This window comes from Sus scrofa, chromosome 13 (genome assembly GCF_054392235.1).
Source record: "Sus scrofa isolate SSC_HxYL_T2T_F1_AM1 chromosome 13, Sscrofa_HxYL_maternal_Yorkshire_Landrace_v2.0, whole genome shotgun sequence".
In the NCBI taxonomy this organism is placed as follows: domain Eukaryota; kingdom Metazoa; phylum Chordata; class Mammalia; order Artiodactyla; family Suidae; genus Sus; species Sus scrofa.
Window position 1 is genome coordinate 135,846,580 of NC_139395.1, and position 24,491 is coordinate 135,871,070.

Sequence of the window (24,491 nt, forward strand, 5' to 3'; positions counted from 1 at the left end):
GTTTAAGCCAATCAAAAGAATTTTGAAAAGGAGAAAACAGACGTGAAAACTCTTAGTATGGTACCTGGCTCAGAGGAGGTGCTCATTAATGGTTGCCCTCTTATCCTAGGCCTTCTGGAGAAACATTGAGGCTTTTGAGAGAGTCCCCCAACTTAACTAGGAATTCTTTCAACTTGCTCCACCCTGGGCAAGTCTTTCAACTTGCTCCACTCTGGGCAATTCTTTCAACTTGCTCCACTCTGGGCAATTCTCCACTCAGCAACCAAAGTGCAACTTTATCATTGTAAATCTGATGGATCATTTCCCTACTCCAAGCCCTCCAGTGGCATCCTTTCACACTTCAGAATAAAATCCAAAGTCCTCACGCTGCCTTACACATGGGCTCTCCATGCTCTGGCCTGGCTCCCTCCCACACCTCACCGCTGCTTTGCTCACACATTGGCCCCTACTGGTCCTCAAGCAAACTAGCAAGCTCACACTTTAGAGTATACCTGTTGTTCCTGCAACCTGGAAAGAGTTCCCCAGACCCAGATGTCCCCAAATGGGGGTAGCTCTCTGCTCAAACTCATGTGCTCAGAGAGACCTTCTCTTCTGAGGGCTTCTCTAATACACTTTCCAGGCCTCTTCACCCCCATCCCACTAGTGTTTGCTCATAGAATTTATCACTATTTAACTGTGTATTATAATTTCATGTATCTGGAGTTCCCCTTGTGGCTCAACAGTAACGAACTCAACTAGTATCCATGAGGGTGCAAGTTCAATCCCTGGCCTTGCTCAGTGGGTTAAGGATCCAGTGTTGCTGTGAGCTGTAGTGTAGGTCGAAGATGTGGCTCGATTCTGGCATTGCTGTGGCTGTGGTGTAGGCCAGCAGCTACTGCTAGGATTCGACCCCTAGCCCGGGAACTTCCATATGCTGCAGGTACAACTGTAAAAAAGCAAAATAAATAAATAAATAAATAAATAATGTCATGTATCTGTTTATGGTCCTCTCCCCACTTCTAGAATGTAAGTTCCGTGAGGGCAGAGACTATACATTTAGATAATTATGGATCCCCAGTTACCTATTATAGGGGCTTGGAACCTATCAGGCAATCACTACACTTTTTTTTTTTTTGGCCTTTTGTCTTTTTAGGAGGTTCCCAGGTTAGGGGTTGAATTGGAGCTACAGCTGCCGGCCTACTCCACAGCCACAGCCACACCAGATCCAAGCCATGTCTGCGACCTACACCACAGCTCACAGCAACGCCGGATCCTTAACCCACTGAGCGAGGCCAGGGATCGAACCAGAATCCTCATGGATACTAGTTGTTAACCACTGAGCCAAGACAGGAACTCCCACTTTTGTACAATGAGTGCATGATTTCAAGAGTATAGAATAAACTGCACCATTAACAGCCAATCTGTCCAAAAGTCGCTCAACTATTATTGCTGATAATGATCTTTGATGCAATGCAGCCAACTTGCTTCATGAGCAGGTAAGCAGACAAGCTGACTGAAAAACAGAGATACAATAAGTCCTCCCAAAGTTACCTTGGCTGGTTATTCTCTCAGTCTGTTTCTCAAACATAGCATCAGAGATTAGCGAATTCAATGGGATGAGAAATGAGCTAACGAGAAACATGGTGTTATCACTGATGGAACAGGCTTCAACTACATACCTGGATTTGAGACGGTCAGATAGGCTCCCACTCCACTGACATAATACGAGTTTTCATCCTGTAAAACAGCAGTGTGTCAACCTTTGGGTAATTTCTCTTTTTATGTTTACAATCATAATTAACAGATTGTTTAGGCAGAGTTCTATTAAATCCTCGAAATGGGGGTTTTGGGGGTATGTTGGTATGGAGCCATAACTGTGTTCGAAAATTTCCAAAAAAAATGTCATATAATAATAAGTTATGGCTTGCCTTGGCTGAAAATTTCTCTACTGCATGCTAGGGTCTAAAATTCAAATTCTGTTGGTACAATTTGAGTCCCTCCAATTGGACTAAATTTCCCCCTGTTAAAATGCAAATACATCTGGAAGGTGGCTGGGTTGGGAGAGGCAGCGTATACATTAAGCTCTTACTAGTAATAATATCTTAGGGTAGGGATTCAAGCAGAGACCACTCATCCTTAAGGCTACCTTTAGGTGGACTTCATGGAGGGGGTCCATAAACTCTCTGGGGAAAAATAGTGTGTGCAAAATTGGTGTAGATTTTCCTGGGTAGGGTATCAACCACTTTTAACAGAGAAATGGGTTCATGTTTCCAGAATGGTTAGATAGGGCATGTGAAGGATTCTGCAAAGAAATGGTTAAACTTGAGATTACTGGCTGTTCTCTAGAAGAGGATCCCAGGTTGTGGTGTTCAAAAATATAAAGCAGTGCTCCTCATTTTATTCAGGGATTGTCCTTTTGAATAAACAAAACAAACCAAAAAACCCAACAACACAGGCCTGTAACTTCCTGAGATACTCAGGGTATGGAACATTCGAAGGAATTGAATTGAGATTATGAAAGGGTAAGTTGGAAAAGGAGTTTTTATTTTCTAAAGTAGGTGATTTACGGTGTTATCACTTTTAAACAACCATTAGAAAACTATCCTCGAGTTCCTGCTGTGGTGCAGTGGGTTAAGAATCCCATTGCAGCGATTCAGATCACTACAGAAGGAGGGTTCAGTCTGTGGTCGGGGAACTTCTATGTATTGCGGGTGTGGCCATTAAAAAAAAAAAAAGGAAGAAAGGAAGAGACAAAGAAAGAAAAGAAAAGAAAGAAGGAAAGAAAGAAAGAAAGAAAGAAAGAAAGAAAGAAAGAAAGAAAGAAAGAAAGGAAGAAAGAAAGAAAAAGAAAGAAAGAAAGGAAGGAAGAAAGGAAGGAAGGAAGGAAGAAAGGAAAGAAAGAGAGAAAGAGAGAAAGAAAGAAAGAAAGAAAGAAAGAAAGAGAGAAAGAGAGAGAGAGAAAGGAGTTCCCGTCATGGCACAGAGGAAACGAATCAGACTGGGAACCATGAAGTTGTAGGTTCAGTCCCTCGCCTCACTCAGTGGATTGAGGATCTGGCGTTTCCATGAGCTGTGGTGTAGGTCGAAGACGAGGCATGGATCCTGCATTGCTGTGGCTCTGGCCTAGGCCGGCAGCTGTAGCTCCAATTGGACCCCTGGCCTGGGAACCTCCATATGTCCTAAAAGGACAAAGGCCAAAAAAAAAAGAAAAAAGAAAAAAAAAGAGAGAAAACCACCGCAAGTAAGAGCTGGTAGAGCAACCAAAATCAGAATCTGAAATTAAATTATTTTTAGTAGTTTCAAATCTATTCATTAAAGGAATTTAACAATAATAATCTTGACCACATTCCAGTCTATTTATATATTATTTGTGGATGAAGTGATGATTCCTTACACAAATAAGGATTCCAGAAATACAAACTATTCTAGTGAGGTCACTGCTAGGGAGACACTGAATTCTAGATCGTACAGTTCACTGAACAGCACCTCCATGTGCTGGCTTCTCACCTCATGCCAGGCACTTTTTACCTCATGTGGCAGCCACCTCTGTGCCGTGCCTTATTTAATCCTCACAACAACTAGGAGAGGAAATGGAGGCTCTATATGAGAAGTTGGCAAGTTTTTTGCTGTAAAAAGCCAGATGGCAAATATTTTAGGCTTTGTGGTTCTCTGAGGTGACCACTCAGCCCTGCCATTCTAGCACACAAGCAGCCATAGACAACACACACACAAATGAGTAGGCCATGTTCCAAAAAATACTTCATTTATGGATACAGAAGTTTGAATTTTTTTTTTAGGGCCACGCCTGTGGCACATGGAAGAAGTTCCCAGGTTAGGGGTTTAACTGGAGCTGTAGCTGCCAGCCTATGCCACAGCCACAGTAATGCCAGACACTTAAACCACTGAGTGGGGCCAGGGATCGAACTCACATCATCATGGATACTAGTTGGGTCTATTACCGCTGAGCCACAATGGAAAATCCTGAAATTTGAATTTTATATGATTTCCATGTGTCATAAAATATTCCTTTTTCCCCCAACCATTAAAAAAATGAGAAAGCTATTCTTAGCTTGTGGATTGTACATTTTTTTGGTGGCAGTGTGGATTTGATCTTAGGGCCATGGTTTTTTGACTTCTGATCTATACCATCAGTGAAAAAACAAGGTGGCTGAACAATTCAGTTGGTTATGAAATGTTTTAAGAGAGTGGTTAACCTCCTAAATGCAAGAAAGGAGTATTGCTAAACATTCTTAATTACTATCTAAAAAATATGTCTTTGGTCCCATGTAGCCTAGTTTGAGTTGTCAATCTTTGTGAATATTCCAAAAATTCAACATTTTTACTTATTCAGTAGGAAAATGGGGACAATAATAGTAGGACTTACCTCTTAGGTTGATGTGAATATTAAAAGAAGGAATCATGTAAAAAATTTATCATAGTCTTCACTTAAATTTTAACTGGCATTATTAATAACAGTAATAATAAGTTTGCCCCCTTCCTGGTAAACCTCTCTCATTGAGCTCAAGTGATTTTTTTTTTTTTTTTTTTTTTTTGCTTTTTAGGGCCACACCTCTGGCATATGGAGTTTCCCAGGGGTCAAATTGGAGCTACAGCTGCTGGCCTACGCCACAGCTGCAGCAACGCAGGATCTGTGCTGCATCTGTGACCTACACCACAGCTCATGGCAACGCCAGATCTGTAACCCACTTAGCGAGGCCAGGGATCGAACCCACAACCTCGTGGTTCCTAGTTGGATTCATTTCCACTGTGCCACAATGGTAACTCCTCAAATGATAATTTTTATCTATCTCCTAGAGCTCAGATCCACCACAAACAGAATGAACTAAGAGAGCTGAGATAGCTAAGCCCAGATGGAAACCTCGGCTCTGGGGGATGGGATGGGGTAGATACAGAGGAGAGCGGTAGTGGGGGAGGTGGAGTGCTTCAAACAGGTGTCAAAATTTAACCCAAAGCCCAAGGGAAATTACATGCCACACATTATGCATTTCTAGTGTCTGTTTCTCCCTTGACTCCCACAGAGTTATTCTCTGCCAGATGTTTTTCTCATTTGGGGTTGAGGTTGGAGAGTGACAAATATCTACCATGCCAGATGCTTCAAGACAAAGCAAAAATCCTTTATGTACCCATGAACATTGACAAAAGGGGGGCCAAAGACTCCTAAAAGCTGAATATGGTACTTTATTTAGCATTTAGTGCATATCCAACTGAATGGATTACTTACAACAGTCCTGTCTCACTACTCGATCATTGGCTACTGACACACTGCCAGAGAACTCTGCAATATCTCACCAAAAGGATCTTAATTCAAGGAACTTAGCATAGGGACAGGGTCCAGAGCAAGCCAGCATGGCAATGACCATGAGACCCAGGGTCCTCCCCTCAACTTCTCCAAAATGTATTATGAGAGTTTCATAGTCCCAGATGTGCAGGATGTAGCTTGTGTCTTCAATATCAGTCAGGTCTTTTTTGATCGATGTTGTCATGATTTCATCAAGAAACCTCCACTCTGGATGTCACAAAAGGAAGCCAAAGAGGTTGTCTCTTTAGAGCTGCTGATCTACTTTTTGGCAACTTGGCCCAGAGTTTTCTGTGAAATTTACATTCACTCCTTTATTGATTCATTCCTTCATCAAATATTTGCTAAAGAAGGAGCACATACAAAGTCAGGGCTGGGCACCCAAGGGAGGAATGTGAATAAGTCAGAAACTTGCCTTCAAGATGGCAAAATGTACAGCAAGTGCATTAGTGGAGGTCAGGGAGCATATGAAGGGTCAGGAAACCAAGAGAAGGAAGTGTCCCTGCTTTAGCTACTAGGATGGAGGGGGGCGGATTGGGGTAGGGAGACTTCATAGGTGATGATAATTGAGATAACTGAGAAAACTGAGACTTCATGGGGTGAAGATGAATTAATAATTCATCTCAAAGGATGAATTAGGGGTGAAAGGGGCATTCCAGGCAGAAGGAACCCCACAAGGGAAAACAGGGCAGGAAGTGGTGCAGCACACTAGGGAAGTTCTAAATTGCACCCTCTGAGAGTGTTAACATTTGAACACAGATAATAGCTCTCAGGAATTGAGAATTGAGAGGCCTCCAAGTGCCCCTGAAAGGCTCTAAGGAAACACAGGGGGTGAACACTTCCGCTGGCCAGTGCTTGCCTGGCCCTGGGACTGGTTTCTACCAGAACCCAGAGCCAGTTATCTGTACTCACTCAAGGTTAGCGCTGCTACTGTTGAGGAGCGCTGGTGTAGATGTGGCAGCATTAGAAAAGTGACTGACTGAATTGCTGAGCCCGTTTCTCTTACAGAAGAATCTAGATGACTTCCCTGCCTAAATGCGTTTTCCAGAGTTCACCCATTAGCTCAGAGAGTGTGGTGCTGGGATCCACAGGCCAAATCTGGCCTACAGCTGTGTTTGGTTTGACTAGCACGGTGTTCAATTTTGTTTTAAAATGTACTGCCAACACTTAAACACCACATGCTTTTCAGGGAACTATATCCAATCTCTTGGGATAGACTATGATGAAAGATAATATAAGAAAAGGAATGTATATATATGTATGACTGGGTCCTTTTGCTGTACAGCAGAAACTGGCACAACATTGTTAATCAACTGTATATTAATTAAAAAATAAATTAAAAAAAACAAGTGGCTTTATAAAAAGATCTGGATTTCTGCCTTCTTTCTCTCTCTTTTTCTTTAGGGCTGCGCCTGCGTGGCATATGGAGGTTCCCAGGCTAGGGGTTGAATCAGAGCTGTAACTGCTGGCCACAGCCACAGCCCCAGCCCCAGCCACACCAGATCTAAGCCACATCTATAACTTACACCACAGCTCACAGCAACCTGGATCTTCAATCCACAGAGCAAGGCCAGGGATTGAACCTGCCTCCTCATGGATACTTGTCGGATTCATTTCCCCTGAGCCACGATGGGAACCCATGCCTTCTCTTGAACAGTCAAAAGATCTGTCAGCATTTGTCTCTCATCATCACCTGATACATAAAATATTTATCTGGCACAGTAGGGTGGCAGCCAGTTAGGATGCCCCACTGTCCTGAATGAATGCCCATCATAAAAGACAGTGACAATCCCCTGGGCTATATGCCAGCCCCACCCCTTGCCCATTGGTGAGCTGGGAAGTGGCTGCCCTCTCCAGGGAGGACAGGCACTCCTGACCTCCACTCAGGTCCCCTCACTAGGAGGCTGCTCCTGTTGTCTCAGCTCACTCTAGTTTTTCTTATGCAAATTTAATGGAAAAACAAAATCTTCATCAAAAGCAGGAAAATAAAAAATAAGAACTACCCGTTTCAAGAAAAAAGACATTTTTACTTTTACACTACCTTCCTCATTAAGTTCTACATTTAGTCCCTGTAATCTTTGGATTTGTGGCCACTGTTTTGGCTTAAACAAGTTCTCTTTTAAAATGCAGACATTCCCCAGAAGGGTTAAGACTGGTGGGAACTTCTACTTTCTATGAGCCCTTTTGTTTTCTCTTGGGGCACAGCTAAGGTAGCTCCTCCAGGAGTGGAAATGGATAAGGTGTGTTTGGTTGACGGGACTCAGGCAAAGCAGCTCTTGCAACACTTGGGGCTCTGGATTGAGAGCAGCTCCCCTTGCTCCTTCCTGAAAGTGGGTGGAGGGAGCGGGGGCCCTGCTGATCCTTCTTGCTTTCCTGGACACTCATTTCCTGTCCACCCTCTGAAAGCATAGAGGGTTTCCAGAAAGGCAGGGATTTAGCCCTTGGGTGGAGCTTGATCAAACAGAGAACAGCCTGAAGGCATCGTTCCAGGAGAAAGGAAGGGTGCCAGAGGAACCCCTGCTAGCAGTTCTGCCTCAGCCTGGCAGCAGTGGCCATTGTGTGCCTCAGACAACCATTGGATACCTTCCCTTAGGCAATTATTCACATGGGCGGTGGTCTGGGTGGGATCAAGACTTAAACTAAAGCATACATGCTCATATATATCCTCTGCCATTTTCCCAAAGTGACTTTTTGACAATCATCCAGGAATACAACACTTAATTCTTCCCTGAATGTTCTTTGGGTGAGATTTTTTTTTTTTTCCCCCAATTTGATACTGAAAGGAAATCCCCACCTTCCCAGGTGCATCTCTACCTTAAGATGAAAAGTATGCACGAGGAGGATAAAGCCTATGAGACCAAGTTAATAATAAGTTAATAAACCCCCTTTATTGACCACTGCATGTACCAAGCACTGTGCTAGATGGGTTATGAATACCATTTCTGATTCTCCCAAAGGTCTCTTTAAGTAGCTATAATTATTTCCATTTTATGTATGAGGAAACATGCCCCAACTAGTCCAAGATCATGCAGATAGTAAGTATGGCTGAGGGACAATCTTGATTTGTCTGATCCCAAAGCCTATGCTCATTGCTCTCCAAGATCTGCTAACCAAGCCCCTCTAACGTCAGGGGTCACTTTGGATGGGTAAGAAGGAGGCCCTCACTAAGTTCCAGCTGCAAGGTCCTCTTGGCCTACCTGAGACACGTTAGGGCAGGCATGGGCAAGTCTCCTTTGAGAGAGGGGCCACCATATTGTGTCCCAGAGACATTTGCCCATTTCAGTCACTGTGGTCACAGCTACTGGCTGTTAAACATCCACTTTCCACATATCAGTCAAAGCTCTTTAGAGGAATGATCTTTAAGTCCTTTCCCACATTCATTTTTCAAGTGAAAAAAAAAATTCAAACAGGTTAAGTTTCCTGCCTGATGTCATAAGGAGCACAAGTGAGAGAGTCAAATTTGTAGCCAAGACTCTGGCCTCACAACCATGCTCTTTGACTCTATTCTGCCTGCTCCTGGGATATGGTCTAAAAAACCCTGCATTTGGTTAGTCCCTGAATTTTGCCTGCTGTGGTTGGAAAGAACCCATTGTGACATCTGACTTGGGTTTTAGAGTAATCCTGCCTATGGTCTGTTCATAGGTACAACTTCCTCCTTTGGGTACTTTGCAAAGGGCACTGCGGTCAGGTTCCCCAAGACTAAGTCTCCCCCAAGAGGTGTCAAAGCCTTTCTTGGGCTGCACAGAGGAGGCTAAAGAGGGAAGAAAGCAAACAGAAGATGTCGACACCTGCCCCCTCTCCATTCCCATGACCTTCATTCTTATCAGAGACTATCTCAAAAGTCCTATTTCCCTTGGAGCTTAAAGTGAAGTGCGGGATTGCACCATTGGCCCCCAGAGTGAGGGACAGAAAAAGTGGTGCTAGAGCCAGTTAGTGGGAAGAGGCTGAGCCTCACCTTGGTAAATGTGAGATTCACAAATCCGCCCTGGAAATTCAGGAGAAGCTTGGATTTTCGGGAGCCACAGTTCCCGGAGGCTTGGGTTGTGTTGGGGTCAATGTTGAAGTATCTCTGAGGTGAAAAAACCTAAACGAAACAAAATAGAATGGCTCAATGAGATGTAGAAGAAAATTCTAGCTGGCAGACTAGCAGCACAAGAGAGTAAGTGAGCCTAGAACTCAAGGCTGGTGTGTGTTCACTGGAGAATTTCAATATCCCCAGAAGACACCTCTCATTTCCAAATTATTATGTTTAAAAATTTTTTTAAAGAAGAAGTTCTCCCACAGAGAAAGAGTTCCTTGATAGATAATTCATGGTGGGTATGTTCTTGATAAACAACATGGACTTTCATTTTTGTTAGATCAAACATGTTGAAGGGTACTACAGGAAAGATTTTTCTATCTAATGTATTTTTGTTCCAATAAAAACCTAAATGTGGATGTTTTATTTGAAATCATAAAACCTGTGCAAAAAAGGGAAGTGCTATTTTTACAGGGATTCTTTCAGTCAGCCAAATAATCTTAGCCCCACCCTCATCCCTTCCAATCGTCTTGCTAATGTGGACTTGTCATATTAATGTCACAGCTGATTGGAACCATGGAGATCCCCCAATCCAAACCTCTCATTTCACAGAAAAGTTGCTGAGGCTTAGAAGTCATCCAGAGGGGGAGGGCCAGGCTGGAGCCAAAGCAGGACTCACCCCAATCCTCTGCCCATGCTGGCTAAAAGTGAGGGGTGCATGTATTTAAAATTTTGTGTGTGCCTTCCTTAATTCATACAATCACTACCAGTGTCAATTTTTATGTGTATTCCAAAACAGATCCACGTTTTTATGGAACACCTTGGAGAAAGAGGAGCTCATGGCTAGTTATTTCAAGATACAGGATGCAGAGGAATGTTCACTTATAACAAGGCACACTCCGCTCCAATTTTCTGAAGATAGTGTTATAGTCCTATAACTCCAACTTACCGACTGTGTATCTTGAACTGTCAACTCTATTCCCATCTCTGCTTTGATACAGAGCTTGCTTCCATTTAGAACTTGATAAATTCCAGTCTTGGCTGATGATGGCTGAGGTGCAAGGGTGGGCCCGGGAGCTATGGTGGCAGGGGAGGCCGTTTGTGTGGTATTGTGTGCGCCTGTGGTTGGCCCTGGGGTATGGTTGGGGTGAGTAGGCTTCTGACTGGCGGTGCTGTTGTGTGGTGAGGTGGACAAAGTTGCTGGAAGGGTGGTCTGGTTACTGGGTTGAGTAGTTTTCCCAGCTGTGGGGCTGAGGGTTGATGACCTGGTTCCAGTTGTGTGGGTTGGTGGGATGATGGTGGGTAGCAGTGAACTGAGACCTGCACTGGGGCTGATTGCAGCCTCAGTGACTGGAGCAGCCATGTGTGATGTGTTGGGTGTGGCCAGGGTTGTGAACAGGGTGTGGGTTGTTGGGCTGGTAGATGGGGTGCTGTTTGTAGCTGCCAGGGAAGTTGCTGCGAGAGTTGTTATGGTTGTGTGTGTGGTGAGGGTCTCGGAGTCGGTCACTGTGGTAGCTATCTGAGAGGTGACATGACCATCTGTTGACTTTGCTGCTAAAGTTTTGTGAGGCGTGTGGTTAGTTGGCTTCCAGAGAGAAGGTTCTGCTGTGGCCTGTACTGTTGCTGCTGTTGTAGGTGAAGAAGAGTCTGTGATTTCTGGAAAAACTTTTGCTTTCATATGATGGCCGTAATGCAAAAACACTGCAAATAAGGAAACAAAAGTGTTAACACATCAACTAAAAGCTCACATTAGTGAGTCCCTCCTCCACTCCCACTGGAATGTTTCTTTACTAAAAATTAACATGAATTTTTTCTTTTTCTTTTCTTTTTTTTTCTTTCTTTTTTTTTTTTTTTTGGTCTTTTTGTCTTTTTAAGACCACACCCGAGGCATATGGAGGTTCCCAGGCTAGGGTCAAATTGGAGCTACAGCTGCCAGCCTATGCCACAGCCATAGCAATGCTGGATCCGAGCCATGTCTGTGACCTACACCACAGCTCACAGCTCAGCATTGCCAGATCCTTAAACCACTGAGCAAGGCCAAGGATTGAACCTACATCCTCATGGATACTACTCAGGTTTGTTAACTACTGAACCCCTCCATGTTCCTGGATTGGGAAAGTCAATATTGTAAAAATGGCCATACTACCCAAAGCAATCTACAGATTCCATGCAATCCCTATCAAATTACCCATGACATTTTTCACAGAACTAGAACAAACAATCCAAACATTTATATGCAACAACAAAAGACCCAGCATCGCCAAAGCAATCCTGAGAAACAAAAACCAAGCAGGAGGCATAACTCTCCCAGACTTCAAGAAATACTACAAAGCCACAGTCATCAAAACAGTGTGGTACTGGTATCAAAACAGACAGACAGACAGACCAATGGAACAGAATAGAGAACCCGGAAATAAACCCTGACACCTATGGTCAATTAATCTTTGACAAGGGAGGCAAGAACATAAAATGGGAAAAAGAAAGTCTATTCAGCAAGCATTGCTGGGAAACCTGGACAGCTGCATGCAAAGCAATGAAACGAGAACACACCCTCACACCATGCACAAAAATAAACTCCAAATGGCTGAAAGACTTAAATATACGACAGGACACCATCAAACTCCTAGATGAAAACATAGGCAAAGCACTCTCTGACATCAACATCATGAATATTTTCTCAGGTCAGTCTCCCAAAGCAATAGAAATTAGAGCAAAAATAAACCCGTGGGACCTCATCAAACTGAAAAGCTTTTGCACAGCAAAGGAAACCCAAAAGAAAACAAAAAGACAACTTACAGAATGGGAGAAAATAGTTTCAAATGATGCACCCGACAAGGGCTTAATCTCTAGAATATATAAACAACTTATACAAGCCAACAGCAAAAAAGCCAATCAATCAATGGAAAAATGGGCAAAAGACCTGAATAGACATTTCTCCAAAGAAGATATACAGATGGCCAGCAAACACATGAAAAAATGCTCAACATCGCTGATTATAAGAGAAATGCAAATCAAAACTACCATGAGATACCACTTCACACCAGTCAGAATGGCCATCATTAATAAATCCACAAATAACAAGTGCTGGAGGGGCTGTGGAGAAAAGGGAACCCTCCTGCACTGCTGGTGGGAATGTAAACTGGTACAGCCACTATGGAGAACAGTTTGGAGATACCTTAGAAATCTATACATAGAACTTCCATATGACCCTGCAATCCCACTCTTGGGCATCTATCCGGACAAAACTCTACTTAAGAGAGACACGTGCACCCGCATGTTCATTGCAGCACTATTCACAATAGCCAGGACATGGAACCAACCCAAATGTCCATCGACAGATGATTGGATTCGGAAGAGGTGGTATATATACACAATGGAATACTACTCAGCCATAAAAAAGAATGACATAATGCCATTTGCAGCAGCATGGATGGAACTAGAGACTCATACTGAGTGAAATGAGCCAGAAAGACAAAGACAAATACCATATGATATCACTTATAACTGGAATCTAATATCCAGCACAAATGAACATCTCCTCAGAAAAGAAAATCATGGACTTGGAGAAGAGACTTGTGGCTGCCTGATGGGAGGGGAAGGGAGTGGGAGGGATCGGTAGCTTGGGCTTATCAGACACAACTTAGAATAGATGTACAAGGAGATCCTGCTGAATAGCATTGAGAACTCTGTCTAGATACTCATGCTGCAACAGAAGAAAGGGTGGGGGAAAAATGTAATTGTAATAAAAAATATTAAAAAAAATAATAAATACACAAGTGGCTTACAAAAAAAAAAACAAAAAAACCCCCAAAAAACTACTGAACCCCATCAGGAACTCCATCTTTTTCTTTTCTCTCTCTCTCTCTTTTCTTTTTTTTTTTTTTTTTTTTTTAGGGCCACACTTGTGGCATATGTAAGTCCCAGGCTAGGGGTCAAATTGGAGCAGCTGAGGCCTACGCCACAGCCATGGCAACACCAGATCCAAGCCACATCTGCAACCTATGCTGCAGCTTGCAGCAACGCCAGATCCTTAACCCTCTGAGTGAGTCCAGGGACTGAACCTCATATCCTCATGGAGACCATGTCAGGTTCTTAACCTACTGAGTCACAACAAGACCTCCCTAACATGCATTTTTTACATTTTGGGAAAAATTTATAAGGATACAACAGTGAAGTGAAGATCATCCAAGATTCTACCATGAGGCCATCATTTTTATGTTTTGGTTGTACCCATGTTTTTTATGGGGCTGTCATCATAAGGCAGATATTCTTTGCCTTTGTCTGTATGGGGTGTGGCACTAATGCCCAGCGATCATGCTCAGCTAGATATCCGATGCCTCTTCATTTTCCATCAAATGTGAATCCAGATAGTCCCTGGCTAGAGAATGTTCCTGGGGTACGTGCGGCTGTGATGACCTGATAGAGTTGGGGTAGCATGAATACTGGCATAAAGATTTATACCAAGTTGTTTAATTTTCATAGAATCATATAATCCTAGGTTTGAAAGAGACCTTAAAGATTATCTAGTACTAATCCTACCCTGATATGTGAACAGTACTTTGGATTTGCCATGTGTTCATCCAATCTATGCATAGTTAACTTTGAATCTGACAAGAGATTCAGGTCCCCTCCCTTTTTTAAATTTTGCCATCAGTTTTCTAAATATAGCACAATTTCTGTCATTCTCTTACTTAACCTTTTGAGTGGCCCAGTCTTTTTCAACTAAGACGTTAAATTAATCCACAAATGCTCTGATACAACTGATGTGCTGTCCATCATAGTTTGGCTTAAATGTCAGCTCCTCAGAGTCTGCCCTGCCCTCTCTGTATAAAATAGCTCCCCATCCCCGCAATTCTCCATCTCATCATTATATTCATTGCTTTCACTGTACTAATCACAACTTGTAATACTATAAGGGGATGATCTTCAAATATTTAACAATAAGCCTAGCCAGACAGTGTATACCAGCAGAGTATCAGCCCTGATTATATGTTTATTTATTGATTTATTTACTGATTGCACATCTCTACCATTAGATTAAAAACAGCCTCAAAGTGGGAACTGTATGTGTTTTTCTTACCAAACACCGATGCGATGCATAGAAGTTGTTTGGTAGATATGGACTGGATGAATAAATAACTGAACGAGGGTTATAGCACTGTAGATCTTCTCAGATTATTGTAAGGCTCAAACAAGGTGCTTTGCGTGAAAGCCTTCCTGTGCTATTAAGAATTCCTAGAGTGAGAGTTCCCTAGTGGCTCAGTGGGCTAAGGATCCTGCATTGTCACTGCAGTGGCTCGGGTCACTGCTGTGGCTCAGGTTCCATCCCTGACACAGGAACTTCTGCATGCTGTGGGTGAGGCCAAAAAAAAAAAAGGTGAAAAAATTCTAGAGTGTGTTATTGCCACAGGCTCTCTCCTGGACCATCCCTTCAGGGTGGGAGGCTCTAGCTCTTTTTGAACCAGAATAGTTCTATCCTTGCCTCCTTTCCAGCAAGTCAGAAAGGGGACAAGTGTGGATGATGTCCCTTGAGAGTTTATGATCAGGCATGCTGAGAGATGGACTTGTCTCTTCAGTGCTATGGTTTTTCACTGTGTTTACCCATTGTATTTTCACTCATTGGAGCTATCGCTTACTGTGTGGGGCAGTGACTGGGGAAAACTTGAGGAAAAGGGAAAGAAGATCACTCTAGGAATTCCCGTGGCTCAGTGGGTTAAGGATCCATCATTGTCACTGCTTTGGCTCTGGTTATAGCTGTGACATGGGTTCAATCCCTGGCCTGGAAAATTCCACATGCCATAAGCAAGGCAAAAAAAAAAAAAAAAAAAAAAAAAAAAAAGTGCTTTGTGCTGATGCTTACAGAGTCCTGAAATTCATATCTAATCAAAATCACCCATAAACTCCTTTACTATCTCCCTTTTTCATTCAGTACTTTTTGTTTTGGCCTGCAGAAATTCTCAGGTAATGAGAGCCATAGCAGTGACAATGCTGGATTCTTAACCTGCTGAGCCACCAGGGAACTACCATTCAACACATTTCTAAGTGGTTATTTTCCCCATAATAATAACACTAAAAAGTCCATGTTACTGAACACTTACTATATGCTAGGCCTCAGGTCAAAGGTTATCTTTCACAAACCCTTCTCAAAACCCCTCTGATGGGTACTATCTTTATCTGTCTTTCAGATGAAGATGCCCAGGTTTAGCAAATTCTATTAACTTGACCATAATCACACAACTACATTGCGGAGTTGAGGCTTGAGCCTGTCTGTACCAAAGCCTGCCTTGGGATTTGAGGATGGGTGGTGGTGGTGTACATCACTATGAAGAATGACGAAAGAGACCACAGTGGAGGAGAGAGGAAGAGTAGGGTGCCGCTCCAGTGACCCCAATTCACCAAACCTTCATAAGAGTGGTCCTTAGTGAGGCTTTCAAAGGACCACATGCTAAAATTGTGATTGTTTTCCGGAAGAAAAGTTCTAACTTTAAGCCCAGTAGTAACACTTATGAATTATTTCTGCACAGCTGGTTTACAAAATGGGAAAGACAAAACTATCAGTTCCAAATGCCTTAGATAACCTTTAAAACAGACATTATTAATGACATTAAGTCACTTGAGACTATTATCTAAGAATCTTTTTTTTCTTGTCCTTTGTCTTTTTAGGGCTGTAACTATGGCATATGGAAGTTCCCAGGCTAGGGGTTGAATTGGAGCTACAACAGCCAGCCTACACCACAACCATAGCAACACAGAATCAGAGCCACATCTGTGACCTACATCACAGCTCATGGCAACGCTGGATCCTTAACCCACTGAGTGAGGCCAGGGATCAAACCTGTGTCCTCATGGATACTAGCTGTGTTCGTTAACCACTGAGCCACTACAGGAATTCCTTAAGAGTCTTTTTTTTTGTGCCTCAACTGTTTACTTGAACAATTGAAATGTATGATACTTGAGAGTTGTAGATTTTATGGGCTGTAGGCTTACTTTGTAAATGTTTGTAAAATCACTGTGTGGAATATTTATGCCCACATCGTAGAGCTTGGAGCAAGATTTTTTCTTTCAAGATTATTATGACGGTTGATAGTTGTTGAACATTTATTTTCATAATTCGTTTGGGCTGAACCTGAGTTGCTGTTTCCTGGGTCAAGAACTCAGTGGGAACCCCATTACTATGGAGAAATAGAATTCACTCCCAGATGCAGTGTGAAGACATTCGCTCCCAGGAATATCTTGTAAAAAGCAAAGACTGCTGCAGAGAACTCTGAGGGACTGGGACCACCTGCTTTTCTCTCTCTTGGGAAGATCAGATCCTTGATAAAATCCCACTGTATGCAGCTTATGCTTATGAGCTAAAGCAAATCTTCTCAACTGAGTAGAATTTCTTCAACTCAGTAGCACACCATTTAAAGGGGGAGTCTTCCTCATTATGCAGTTAGATCTCTCTCAGTAATGAGGAATGAATTCAGTAAGGGGGGAGGGGAAGCCCACTGGCCATTCATGAAATCACATCATCCCAAAGAGGACAAGAAGACTCATGGTAGGCCATCAAGGTGTGCTTGGTGGAGTTCCCGTCGTGGCTCAGTGGTTAATGAATCCGACTGGGAAACATGGGGTTGCAGGTTCGATCCCTGGCCTTGCTCAGTGGGTTAAGGATCCAGCATTGCCATGAGCTGTGGTGTAGGTTGCAGACGCTGCTCAGATCCCGTGCTGCTATAGCTCTGGCGTAGGTTGGCGGCTACAGCTCCGATTAGACCCCTAGCCTGGGAACTTCCATATGCCGCAGGTGCAGCCCTAAAAAGATCAAAAAAAAAAAAAAAAAAAAAAAAAAGAGGTGTGCTTGGTGTGTAGGAAGTATTTGTGAGGTACCTGGAGGTGATGGCAATCATGGTATCTCCCTATGGTGTGTAACTTTGTAGTGGACAAAAACTGGGCTGATAGGTGTCAGGACCAAAAGTGACAGTGTGTTAGAGATTAAACAAGTATGGGAGATAGTATTCTAATATTCTTCTCTTTCCTCTCTTTGGCCCCTTCCCTCCCACCCTCATCTCCCTATAGGAATGTGTGGTATAAGAGATGGACAGGTGATTAGATGGAAATTTGACAGGAGTAGCTATGCTGTGCATTGAAATATGCCCCAGAAAGTTCATATGTTTGTTAGGTACTCAATGGAAATAATACTCTGAAAAATACTCTGCTTTAAAAAATCCATGTATATGACCTATCTTTGTTAAAATTGGGTCATAGTTTTTTTTTTTTTTTTTTTTTTTTTTTTTTTTTTGCTTTTTTAGGGCCGCACCCATGCCATATGGAAGTTCCCAGGCTAGGGGTTGAATTGGGGCTACCGATGCTGGCCTATACCATAGCCACAGCAACACTAGATCCAGGCCACATTTGCAACCATCACCACAGCTCATGGCAATGCCAGATCCTTAACCCACTGAGTGAAGCCAGGGATTAAACCCACAACCTCATGGATCCTACTCAGGTTCATTAACCACTGAGCCACGAAGGGAATCCCTGGGTCATAGTTTTTAAATGGGATTTTTGGCCCTCTTAGAGGTTTAGTCAAGTTCACAGGTCTGTCTAAGACCCACGAAGAGGGCAGTGGGCAGAAGCAAGGGCAGAGCATAGTTGGAATACTCAGAAAAACAGAGGCTAGAATCCACATACTGATTTGCTAAGCTCCCATCCCCAGTCACTCAGCATCTCTTCTCCAGGATTCAAGAGACTCAGCAAATGGGTACCCCAGAGTCTTAACCCCTTGCTTAGACTTTCTGATGGTGAGCTGCAGGAAGGCACATGAGAAGGTTTTGGTTTCTCTACAACCCACAGGAGGACCTAAGAGATGACTCACCGGCCAGGCCCCGGGAAAGCCAGTGACCACACAAGGGCTGTTTCTCCAGGTATTTCTCAGACAGCTGGGCTTTCCCAGAGTGCCTTAGTTTGGTTTCCCTGCCATACCCAATTCAGCACATACATAGGCGCCACCTCTGAGTCAAGCTCCAGGGCAGGCACTGGTGTAGGTCCTCCTTCTCAGGGGCTCAAAGCCTTGTAAGGCAGACACAGAAATGGACCACACTCTTCAATGTGGCAGGTGTTATTACGGAAGCAGACCCCAAGTGCTATGGCATGGGTTTGGGAACCCAACACAAGGAGAAATTCTTCAGGCAGACAAGAAAGTAAATGGCATCCTATTGGCAAGAGGACGAGGTCGGGCAAAAGCACGGGGCTTGAGAGCCTAGTATGTCTGCACAACAGCTGGGGAGTCAGCATGATGTGGGGTGTGAGGAAGAGGGTCAGGAGGAGGGCCAGCAGGGAGCAGGCCCAGCAGGTGTTGGAGGTTACAGTGGTCTGCAGAGGTGTAAGGAGCACAGCTGGAGAGTAAATGGAGCCCCGTGGCTACCTCCAGGGGTAGGGAATTGAGTTCAGCCCCTGAGCACTTTCTCCGGCACCTTCCTTGGGGCATCAGAAGCAGCCCCAGGGGTGTGCGGCAAGAAGACTGTTTTTGGACATGGAGGGCAGCAAGGGTGGGCCCTTAGCAGGATTCTGCTCATAGTTTCACAGTTCAATCTTATACCTCTTAACAGAAAGATTTAAATCCTTAGCAAAAGATGCAAAACTATCTCTGTTAGTTTCCTGTGGGACTTGAGACTCAAAGAGAACCCTTGAACAGAAAGGGCTCCAGCCCTCTGTGGGAGATTGCTGGCTGACTACCCCATTTTTCTTAGTAACAGAACCATGCGTTTAAGCTGAACGCTTCCTGCCCAGGATAAAGCCCTTCGCCTCCAAGCCTCCTTTCCTGCTGGGTGGGAATGTGTGACTGAATTTGAGCCAAAGCGAGAAGTGGTAGGGTCATGTGGGCCCTCTGGGAAGGCTGCTCAAAAGGAGCTCAGTCACCTATGGGGCCTCTCTGTTGCCTCCTTGTTTTCCTCCTTTAATCAGCCTGCAACTTGTAGGTGATGGCTGGAGCTCCAGCAGATGTCTAGATCCATGAGGAGACTTTGCAAGTGGAAGTCACACATAGGGTGGTGGGTCCACAATAATGAGTCCCCACATCAGACCTGGTCTGAAGTCCTCTGGACTTGCTTTCACATGAGAGAGAAACAAATATTTACCTTGTTTAATTCACTATTTGGGGCTTGTTCCCCTCCCTTCCTCCATTCCTACCCTTTTCTCTTTCCTTCTTTCCTTCTTTCTTTCTTTCTCTCTCTCCTTCCTTCCTTCCTTCTTTCCTTCTTTCATTCTTTTTGGTTTTTAGGGCTGCACTTGCAGCATATGGAATTTCCCAGGCTAATGGTCAAATCGGAGCTGTAGCTGTCAGCCTACACCACAGCCACAGCCACAGCAACACTGGATCCCGAGACCTATGCTGCAGCTTGCTGCTACACCACGATCCTTAACCCACAGAGTGAGAGCAGGGATTGAACCTGCATCCTCAAAGAGACAACATCAGGTCTTCAACCTGCTGAGCCACAGCGGGAACTCCACTGGAGCTTGTCTCTTAGGTGCTGTTGAGCCTAAACTTAACTGATAGAAACTTAAATCCTCTCGTTTTATGGAGGAGGAATTTGCGATCAGGGAAGCAAAGTGACTGGATAAAGATTACACTATTAGCTCACCTAAAAGCTCTGTCTCTTCAAGCAAAATGTCTAATGGTTTTTGCTTACATCCAATTCAGCAAGTATTTCTCAAACGTATGCATGTGAAAGCGTAGTGCAGGAGTGCAGAACATGGACCCTGAAGTAGACTTCCTGGATGCAAATCTTAGGGCCCTCATTTGTTAGCTGAGTGCTCAAGAGTGATTCCTCAGCCTGCCTCAGTACCCTCGCCTGGAAAATGGGGCACTTCCATATGTTTCATTCACTCAGTTTGCTTCTGGAATTGTGCAGCTCAGAGAGAAAAGGGCAATGTGGGCATTTGCTCTCCACCTGCTAGTGCATTTATTGTATACTCGCTGCATTCCTGAATCCACTAGTCATCTGTCAGCCATTGAATTGGTGCCCACACACAGGTCACTGAGGGTAACTGCTAACCTGCGATCTTTTGCTTTTTTATTAGTTTGTTCTGCTAACTACAATGATGACTTTCCCTTGACTACATCCAGGGGCTGGGAATTGAGTTTAGCCCCTGAGTTCTTTCTCCAGCCCCCCCCTTCCTGAGGCCACAGAAGCAGCACCAGCCTCCAAAAGAATGTGAAACTCTAATTCTGAAATTGTGGCGCTAAAAAAAAACAGCCTGGATTAGGGCAGCTGGCCTGACTCAACTTGCATAACAATTCATGTTACGGTTGCACAAAGATTCATGTTGCATAACAATTCATGTGCAGCTGTGTCCCCCACCTGAGTGTATTAGTAGGGCCATGTAGACAGAGCCAGTTGCCTCACAAGTTCAAGTCAGAGGTTCTTGAAGGAATTGTGATGCAACCAGCAAACTTGATAACAGCACAAAAAAAAATTCAATATCCTAGGGAGAAAATGCTCTTGGTGAAAGCAGGGTGTGTGGACAAAAAATAATCATTAAAACTCAATTTCTCAGATAGTCTCTCTGATCTGAAATACGCTGGTAATCAAAAAAGAAATCTTATGGCACAGTTTGTCGGACCATATCTCGTTCACCTTCACTACTCAATGTTTATGTAATATAAACATAGCACTTCATTTGAGAAAAGCAGAAAAGCAAGGCATGACATGCTTTCCCCAGAAAGTGTGGCAAAAGCCCCATTTCTAAGCCCTGGCTCAGTTCTCTCTTTTTTTTTTTTTTTTTTCTTTTTAGAGCCACACTCGTGGCATAAAGAAGTTCACAGGCTAGGGCTTGAATCAGAGCTACAGCTTCTGGCCCACACAACTGCCACAGCTGGATCTGAGCCATGTCTGTGACCTACAGCAAAACTCATGGCACCACCGGATCCTTAACCCACTGAGCGAGGCCAGGGATTGAACCTGCATCCTCATGGATCCCAGTAGGGTTCGTTACTGCTGAGCCATGATGGGAATTCCCTCAGTTCTTTGCCTCTTAAATCAAAGTAATTTCTACAAATGCTTCCTAATAAGGTATCTAGAACCCATTTGGGAGCCAGAGACAGTGTCACAGCCTTCTGGGGTTGACACCTCCTCTGCCTGATTCATGGAAGACAAGTCCAAAACTATGAAAGTCTTTGGAAAAAAATGAAGGTGTGCTCCATGTGTAAGGCAATAGCAAGACACTCCCAAGTCAAACACCCACAGTAGCTGAAGCCACTATAGCTATCTCCTGTCTGTCTTCTCCCACTTAAATCAGTGGCACTAGAATGCATTTATGTTTAATAGGACCAGATGTGGCAGGGTCACCATGGAAAGTCAAGTGTGTCACTCACCAGCCAGGGACACGAAGGACACCAGCACTGCAGAGAGCCGCCAGGACATGGTTGTCTCTCCAAGGGGCTGCAGCACTCAGAGCTCAGAACAGCTGGGTCTTCTGAACAGCGCAGAAGGCTAATTCCGGGGCAGGCTCCGGTAGCAAAGAAGACACTCCCTCTGTCCCTCATTCACTTGTGGCAGAGAAACCAAAGTCACTTGCATTATGAGAAGTAACGGAAAGGCCCTCCCAAGTGGTGTGCTGAGTGGGGAGGGAAACCAGAAGTGGCCCTTGTGTGAAAGCAGGTACTTTCATCTTTGCCTTTGTTTGTGAGGGCTGGGAAGGGGGTGGGGGAGGCCCCTCAGCCAAGGTTAAGGGCATCTGAGATCATTTCCATAAGAGGTAGTGGACCTGTGGCAGTGCCTGCTTCCTTCTCTCATAAGTCAGGCCTCCATTTTTCTCTAAGACCTTGAGTCATTTCTATAAACCCAGAGATTCTTTCCAGGCAGGAGAAAACCAGTGCCTCAGTCATGAGGATGAGCAGGAGTCAAAACTCAGTGGCTAGAGCACTGTTTATCTCTGAGTGTACTCACAAGAGGCAGCCCTGCTCTCTGCTCATGGCAGCCTCACCTGGGGACCTCATCTTGGGGGGAGTGGGAGGAGTGCGAGCTTGGGAGCTGGGGAGATCTGGGTTTGAATCTGGCTCTGCCAACTTACCAGAGGTATGGCTGTGGGTAACCTTGAGCCCTGGTTTCTTCTGCTGTATGACAGGGATCATAATGCCTACTGCCAGGTGATTCTCCTGGAACACAAATAATATTCAATATCCTCAAAAGGCAACCTTTTCATGTCTTATCGCCTTTCTCTCTTAATTAGACAAAACAATGATGTTCTATCGCTCGGAGCTGTGAGTCCCAGTGAGGAACGCTCATATACGCAGTATATTAGGATACCCTCCTGATGACTGGATTCAGGGCGTTCAGTTTAGTCTCAGATCGATACCTGAAAAGCAAATTTGGCAACCATTTTACTGTACTATATTGCTCTAATCAGGTAAATTTACCAAAGTGAAGAGAAGATTAACCTGTGTCAGCCTAATTTCAGCTACTTCTTGACTGGGATTCTAGACTTTGAGTCAATTTATTCAACAGACAATCACTAAGTGGATAGTATGTGTTTATTCTTATTCTTCACTCTTCTTATTCCACTTAAGCCCCACAGCCACTTTATGTGGGCATTATTGCATCATTGTTGTCCCGTTTCACAGATGGGGAAACGGAGCACAGAGAGGTCAAGCGACTTGCCCAGAGTCACTTAGGTAATAAATGAAAAAGCTGGGCTATGAATCCAGTCTGGCTTGAGACTTTAGGATTTTAAGCACCTTGCTGTACGACTGCTAAAGAGGTGCTCTGGACTAGATATGATATATGCTTTCAAGTTGCTTACTGCCTAGCTGAGAAGCAACATTTATTGATATACATAAATAACTAGAGAGTGACTGATCAATTGTCTGCTGCTTAGAACCACACTGGATGAAGAATAGGCAGGAGTTCCTCCATGGCTCAGTGGGTTAAAGATCCAGCACTGTCACTGCTGTGGCTCGAGTTATAGCTGTGGCACAGGTTCAGTCCCTGGCCTGGGAACTTCCACATGTCACAGGCATGGCAAAAAAAAAAAAAAAAAATAGAGATGACTTTGTGGTGGCTGAACCTTGGAGATTCTTGAAGGTCATAGAGGATCTGGATAGTTGGAGAAGAGTAATAATAATAACAACAACAATAATAATAGTTTGCATATAAGGAATCCCTACTATGGGCCTGACATGGTGTAATGCATATGGCACCTCTACAGGGAAGTTTTTTGTTTTTTCTTTTTTAGCTGCAATCATGGTATATGGGAGTTCCCAAGCCATGGATAGAATCTGAGCTACAGATATGACCAGGGCCAGAGCTGTGGCAATGCCAGATCCATAACCTATCGCACTGGGCCGGAGATTGAACCCATACCTCAGCAGTGACCTAAGCTGCCACAGAGACAATCTTTAACCTGCTGCACCACAGCAGGAACTCCCAGGGCAGAATTTTTTAATTCCCATGTTACTGATGTAGAAACTGAACTGCCCAACATCACATAACCGGCTAAAATTTGCATGATGGCTTGTCTGGCCCTGAAGCCTGTGCCCTTTCTACTGGCCACAGGAAGCAAAATCTCTTGATTAGTGATAAGCCTGACTGGAGGGGATTGGGGAGCAGTGGGGAATATGGTTGAAAGATCAAGTTAGTTCCATTTTGGAGAGGTGAAAAAAAGCCAGAGGAGTCTAGTCTCAACCCAAGAGGACATGGGTGGCACCAAAGCCTTTGAAGGAAGAAGTAGTATATGGAGGAGTTCCCTGGTGGCTCAGAGGCTAAGAATCTGGTGTTGTCACTGCTATGGATTGGGTCACTGGTATGGTGCAGGTTTGATCTTTGCCTTGGAAACTTCTGTATGCCATGGGCACGGCCAAAAAATAAAAGTAGTATATGGAAGCAGGGGTTAACCTGATACATGGTAAGGTCCCTGTGGCTTTGAGGGGAGAAAGTTCATCCATTTGTCCAGCCAACATTTCCTGGAGGATATCTGGAACCAGGCTCCTGAGCAGGTCAGAAGATGAGAGTCTTGAAGCTGTTTTTCAGGGCTGTCACCTTTGACTAAAGGAGCAGTGCCACAGCTGAGTGTTTCAGAAAGCAGCTAGAACCTCTAAGCACTGTTTCAGATGCATCCTGTAAGTTTTGGTATGCTGTACTTTCACTTTCATTCATCCTAAGTTATTTTTTAATTTCCACTTTGACTTCTTTTTTGGTC

General features: G+C 44.0%; 1 protein-coding gene across 6 annotated transcripts in view; it reads right to left on the reverse strand.

Annotated features, from left to right (window-relative positions):
* Nucleotides 1-21,851, reverse strand: part of LAMP3 (lysosome associated membrane protein 3) — a 36,142-nt gene extending 14,291 nt beyond the window's left edge. For 5 of the 6 annotated variants that reach the window (XR_014824434.1, XM_021069891.2, XM_003358698.5 and 2 more), the window contains exons 1-4: nucleotides 21,670-21,851; nucleotides 10,264-11,015; nucleotides 9,252-9,380; nucleotides 1,659-1,716 (exon numbers count right to left, since the gene is read on the reverse strand). Coding sequence is in view for 4 of the 6 variants with exons in the window: in XM_021069891.2 (XP_020925550.2) it covers nucleotides 1,659-1,716; nucleotides 9,252-9,380; nucleotides 10,264-11,015; nucleotides 21,670-21,718 (988 nt within the window). In the remaining 2 variants the exon portion in view is untranslated. Of the gene's footprint in view, nucleotides 1-1,061; nucleotides 1,717-9,251; nucleotides 9,381-10,263; nucleotides 11,016-21,669 lie in introns of all 6 variants that reach the window. The other variant, XR_014824435.1, reaches the window with a different exon arrangement.
* Nucleotides 21,852-24,491: the final 2,640 nt, after the last annotated feature.